Genomic DNA, 5,990 nt, shown 5'->3' with positions numbered 1-5,990 from the left:
GCGCAGAGGGAACATTCTTACATGCGCAGAAAGCACCTTGACACGTCAGCGACTGCGACGAGAAAAACAAAATAGGGTACGGCGGGGATTTTTTTTTTATGGTGGGTGAAAAAAAGGGGAAAATAATTCCTTAGTTTTTTTTTTTTTGACAAACGTAAGGAGCAGAATTACACATTATTTTTTCAAGTCTTTCATGCTTTATTTTCCTGGCTATTTTTTCAAAAAAGGCTGGCAAAAATAACGAGGTAAAAGCTGGAAGAAAGTTAATTTTTATTGTCAACCTCGGTTCCAATGCTCTCTCTTTCTCTGAACTTCCTTCACTGACATTGTGTGTTCCTAATTGACACATTAAGCCACTTATATGACAACATAACTGTGACGTCACCGAATTTCAACCTCATCATGCTGACGAATTTCGTTTGTTTTGAAAAATTATCTTTGGTTACTTACAGAGTTCAAAAGACTTTCAAATTTCAACCATGGCGGATCTCACAACCATGTTTTCAAGTTCTCGGATGGCAGAATTGAGACAAGCTTTCGACAAGCACGCTAAGGGAAACTCCTTGAAAGGCGAAGACTTTGGTAAAGTGATGAAAGAGTGTGGAGAAGAAGTCCCTGCCTTCAAACTGCGAGATATCGAAGAAGAAGTGCAGAAAGAAAAGCGAGGGATGTTAAGCTTTGACGATTTTACCAAACTATTTGCAAGGCTGTCTACGAAAGCGGTTGGAGGTGCATACAAAAAGGCCGTTGACAGCCGCAAAGGAGTGCAAGCTGTCGGAGGGACTTCAGCATCATCTGCCGAAGGGACAAGACACTCGTTTTCTGATGATGAGCAGATCGGCTTTAGCAACTGGATTAACTCAGTTCTGGAAGATGATCGCGATTTGAAAGGTTAGAAATGTGATATACAAATAGAGATGTTCACGATAAAAAGTTTTCGTGCACTAGAGTTGTTGTAGTAAAACTCACAGATGGAGAAATAGATATTGAAATTTTCAACCACTTTCGGTGAGGATGGAAAGATTTCCAGTGAGTTTATTTTAAAAGAAAGTGTCCGTTAACTGTAAGAAGGAACAAACTGCTCTTAGTAACCAGCAAACAGTGAGTTCGACAGAAAGCATTAAATTTATTTACACCAGTATGCACCCTCAATAACAATTTTTCTCTTGACAATTGCGTAGATTGTCCGAAATTCGTGCGTTCAGTTCACTCAAATAACTAAACCTTATGCAAGCTAATGATAATTATGTCTTGGATTTATTTGACAAAGTATATATTCAAAATTTGAGTAAGAGGGAAGGTTCTCAAATAACACATGCCTCACTGTTATTGGACTCATTGCATACGAAGCAATCTTCGTTTTGCATTGGCAATACATTGTGACGGAACGGTGAACTTTTTGAGCCTTAAGTAAAATTTTTGTTTTACATAGGAGAATTCTATGCGAGGGTCTAATAATTTAATTTGAAGAAATGACATGCAGGATTATTTCTCCGATCAAAGTTTGGGGGGCGGAGTGGAACCGCGGGTGATTCTTTCTCAGAAGCAACGCCCTACGTGGGAGTTGTGATACTAGGTCTTGCAGGAATGAAATAATATGAATTCACTCCAGCTGACTCTTAGTTTTCTTTTGAAAGTCGAGTCGAGTCAGATCAGCTTTTTGGTTCTCCTTTACCAGTTAACACTACTCAATGGTAGATGAAATCTTAACATTATGTTTCTATCCTCACAGGGAAGTACGTGCCAATTAATGAGGACGATAAAGATGGTCTTTTCAAAGCCGTTAAAGACGGGATTCTGCTGTGTAAACTCATAAACTGGGCCTGTCCTGGTACTGTGGACGAGAGAGCTATTAACAAGACCAAGTTAAACGTGTACAACATCCACGAAAACCAAACGCTGGTGTTGAACTCTGCCATGGCTATCGGCTGTAACATCGTCAATATTGGCGCGCAGGATCTAATTGAAGGCAAACCTCATCTGGTGCTGGGTTTACTGTGGCAAGTTATCAGGGTATGTGAAGCTTTATGGTGAACAGAATTTTCTCACAAAGCGCTCCAAGTGTTTATTTGCTATCTTTTCGCACAACATTAGAATCTAAACTTAGAGAATTTCAGTTTATAATTTTAAACCGTATTATCTTTACAAACGAAAAACTATTTCGTTTTGGCATGGCTGATTCGCCGTCCTGTGCTTTCTGCCAAACGGAGGTTGAATCCGTAGAGCATTTACTCTTTTCCTGTAAAGTATCATCTAGTTTTTGGAAACATGTCTTGTCCTGGTTGTGCGATTATAACATCCCTGTTGATAACCTTGAAGAGGAAGATGTCATTTTTGGTAAGTTCGATATTGCAGAAGATTTTCTCCTGTTTAAGCAAATTTTGCTTCTAGGGTAAGTTTTATATTTACTCTCGGAAATACCTAAATGGTATACCTTCTCTTCGAGGTTTTATAGCCAGGACAAGGCGTGTTTACAATATCGAACTCCGTATTGCCGGGAAAAGAGACAAATTAGCTAATCATTTTAGAAATTAGGAAAGGTTAATAAGCGTTTTTACGAATAAGTGATCGTGATGTCATGATTAATTTCCATCATTAGTTTAAAAGTGATGTCATTGTAACTTACATACGAGGTAACCGTATTGCTGTAATAGCTTTGTGAGTGTGTGCAACTTGGTAATCTTCTATTTGTACCGTATTAGTGTGTGTGTTTTTCTTTTTTTTTTCTTCCTTAATTTCTGTTTTGTATGTAAACGTAAGAAATGCTTTGATAAAGATAAAATTAAAAAAAAAATTAAAAAACTAAAGTGCTTACTCCAAAACTGTTAACGTCAGGTGTAGGCCTCCAGAGATACAGGGCCCTCTCCATTCGACTAAAATTTTCGTTCTGAATTTCCAAATTTTTCGCATGTCGAATGGAACGTGGGTGAAATTCCCTGGGTCAATTTTCTTAGCTTTTGAGCCACTCGATGATCTCCATTTACCAGGTTTACGTTGGAAGACAATGATGAAAGAGCTGGCTTGATTGTCGGCTTTATGCCGTTAAACAGCTGTTTAACGGCGGTAGTGGACTCAGAGTATGAAACTGTGCAGGGTTGTAAATACACAGTCCAATGCGACTCACCGCAATCTTGCCGAAGGCAACCCAAATGTGGAAAACCTTTCTTGTTACATGATCTAAGATCTTTTACATAAAGGAAAATACCTTATCGGTCGATTTTCAGCTCATAGCTGAGCGAATGAAACGGGTAACGGGTCTAAATGATTCAACGGTGCCTATCTTAAGAAAGATCTAGAGCCATTGAAAAGCATAAAAGATTCGTCTATGATGCACGGCATAGCTGCTCGTTCCAAAAAAATTGTGCTGTTCATGGGATCATTATAATTCTAATGCTTATTATTGCTTCTCTTAGATCGGTCTGTTCAGGCAACTGACTATCCAGAACTGTCCCGGACTTGTTCGCCTGGTTGAAGAGGACGAGACCATCGAGAAACTTCTCCGTCTTCCCCCGGAAGCCATCTTGCTCCGTTGGTTCAACTATCATCTTCAGGATGCCGGGCACCCTCGGCGAGTCGCCAACTTTTCAGCTGATATCTCTGATGCGGAGAATTACAGTGTTCTGCTTCACCAGGTAATCCTTTATAGCTTTAAGTTGAAGCTCGGACTCCTGAGATGCGTAGCATGAGAGCTGTCCTCTAAGAGCATCGTCTGAATTGTGATTTCTTCACTCTCGACGTGGTCTGATCATTCTCTCTATATCTGCTTCCGTTAAATCTGAAACAAACCATACAACTACCAATTAATAATTTAGAACCCAGGATAAAAACCATCACAGCTTCTCTAAAAGGACCAATTTATTTGGATACTTTTGTAGCAACATATTTTGGATTCGCTATAAGGAAGAGCCGACATTCGAAACTTCAGCTTAGTATTTCTCTCGACGATGGCCAATTCCCATCATCAGCTCAGTTGATAAAGCCAAGTTACCTTGCAATAACCCCAAAGGCGAGGCGCTACAGTTTCTTAAGAAAGTTACCCCCTTTTATTTTTCTTTATTCTATTTAGTAAGGTTACCTTTTTCCCCTTCCAGATCGCCCCTCCTGAACTCGGGGTCGGCGAACCACACATTGGCGTGTCCGACCCGATGAAACTTGCCGGGCTCGTCCTCGACAATGCCGCCAAGATGAAATGCCGCAAGTTTGTGCGAGCCAAGAATATTGTTAATGGTAACGCGAAGCTGAATCTAGGATTCGTCTGCAACTTGTTCAATAACTATCCTGCACTGAAGCCAGTTGAAGAAGAGCTGCCCAACCTTGAAGAAACACGAGAGGAAAAAACTTTCCGCAACTGGATGAACAGCATGGGAGTGAAGCCGTTTGTGCAACATCTCTACCTAGATTTGGATGATGGTATCGTTCTTTTACAGCTGTTTGATTTGGTAATGCACAAAGAACCAACGTCATTTGTTTATTTTATGCCATTAACCGAAAATTCATTTAGGGCGCTTTTCCGAGGAGTATCTTGAATTTAACATCAAATTTATTACAATTATTATTATTGGAAATTTAAGCTTCGTCATCGAATAAAGAAGTAGGTCAAACCATTCTCACAGGTGTGGGTCAAAATACAAGGATACATGATTTGATAGCTAATTAGTTTTCCGTGTTTTCAGGTGAAAAAAGGCGTGGTGGACTGGAGCAAGGTCAACAGACCACCTTATAAAAAGATGAGCGAGAGTATGAAGAAACTCGAAAACTGTAACTACGTGGTCGACGTCGCCAAGCAACTCGAATTTTCCGTGGTAGGAACCGGAGGCAAAGACATCTTGGACATGAACAAGAAGCTGGTCCTGGGTCTCCTGTACCAGACCATGCGCGCCTACACATTGCAGGTCCTGCAAAAATGCACCGGAAGCGACAAGAAGATCAAAGATGAAGAAATTATCGCATGGGTCAATGAAAAACTGACAAAAAGCGGGAAAGACAGTAGAGTAACCTGTTTTAAAGACCCCACCATCTCAAACGGCAAGTCAGTGATCGATCTAATCGACAGCATCAAGCCAGGTGTTATTCAATACAACATAATGGCAACAGGGGAGACACTGTCAGACGACCAGAAGTTGTTGAATGCCAATTACGCCGTCTCCATGGGGCGAAAGATTGGCGCCAAATTGTACGCGCTGCCTGAGGACGTAGTGGAGGTCAAGGCCAAGATGGTACTGACCGTGTTCGCTTGTTTGATGGCTGTTGATCATGCGAATACTGCTGGAAAGAAATGAAGTGCCAGATTTAAAACGTCTGGGAAATGTAAAACACAAGAAGAACATTCGTCCATTATTTAAAACAAACTACTTGAGAACTTATAAGTACTTCTTAAAGCACAGTAAGGTTATTTTAAGCGATAAAATATTGTTTCTAGCTATAATAAGCGTTGCAAACGGTTTCGAAACAGTAATTGTGGTTGCACTGTTGGTGCTCTCTTCACCAAGTTTCACTGAAGACATTGATCGTAAAGTGTTTCTTAAGATTAAGTATGTCTGGCTCGTTAGTTGTTATCGCTTGATCTGTATGTCAATAAAACTGTTCTGTTCTGGTGAAACTTACATAAAAGTATATATTTTTCTCTACCTCTTACTGACTTAGCACTGGAAAGGTTTTATTTCGGATAACATTGTAGGGGGTGGAAGGGGGGGGGAGAGGAGCTGCAAGGGAGTAGGGGGGGAAGGGTGAAATGTGAAAAATCTCCCAGACATTGTTGATTTTGATTGTAGAGGTGAAATTTGCTCGGTAATGTGAAACTGAATGTACATATTTCGGTCGGGTTTCGCTAGACTAAATTGATTACAACAGCCAATCAGTTATCAGAAAGCACATGAATCCAATCAAAGTTCAGATTTTAACCAGGGATAATGCTCCAGGCGCGAGAAAACACACACGACAAAGTCTGCATCTGATTGGTTGAGAGGGAGCTGAGGGGTTTGTAGACCAAT

General features: G+C 40.5%; 1 protein-coding gene across 1 annotated transcript; it reads left to right on the top strand.

Moving 5' to 3' along the window:
* The first annotated feature begins 377 nt into the window (after positions 1 to 377).
* On the top strand, positions 378 to 5,610 carry LOC113676556 (fimbrin). The gene is made up of 5 exons (XM_027193223.2): positions 378 to 891; positions 1,733 to 2,013; positions 3,414 to 3,632; positions 4,092 to 4,439; positions 4,674 to 5,610. Exons 1-5 carry the CDS (start codon positions 480 to 482, stop codon positions 5,277 to 5,279), a joined length of 1,866 nt encoding a protein of 621 aa, XP_027049024.2. The 5' UTR covers positions 378 to 479; the 3' UTR covers positions 5,280 to 5,610.
* Positions 5,611 to 5,990: the final 380 nt, after the last annotated feature.

Source organism: Pocillopora damicornis, chromosome 9 (assembly GCF_964200805.1).
Source record: "Pocillopora damicornis chromosome 9, jaPocDami1.2, whole genome shotgun sequence".
Lineage (NCBI taxonomy): Eukaryota > Metazoa > Cnidaria > Anthozoa > Scleractinia > Pocilloporidae > Pocillopora > Pocillopora damicornis.
The sequence above is the reverse complement of the archived record's forward strand: the minus strand, read 5'-3'. Positions and strand labels throughout refer to the sequence as shown.

Excerpts from the sequence above, each read along its gene's own strand:
- LOC113676556 (XM_027193223.2), top strand. The coding sequence starts at position 480 with ATGGCGGATCTCACAACCATGTTTTCAAGTTCTCGGATGGCAGAATTG. Across the intron at positions 892-1,732 it reads AGATGATCGCGATTTGAAAG|GGAAGTACGTGCCAATTAAT; the intron begins GTTAGAAATGTG and ends CTATCCTCACAG. Across the intron at positions 2,014-3,413 it reads TACTGTGGCAAGTTATCAGG|ATCGGTCTGTTCAGGCAACT; the intron begins GTATGTGAAGCT and ends TGCTTCTCTTAG.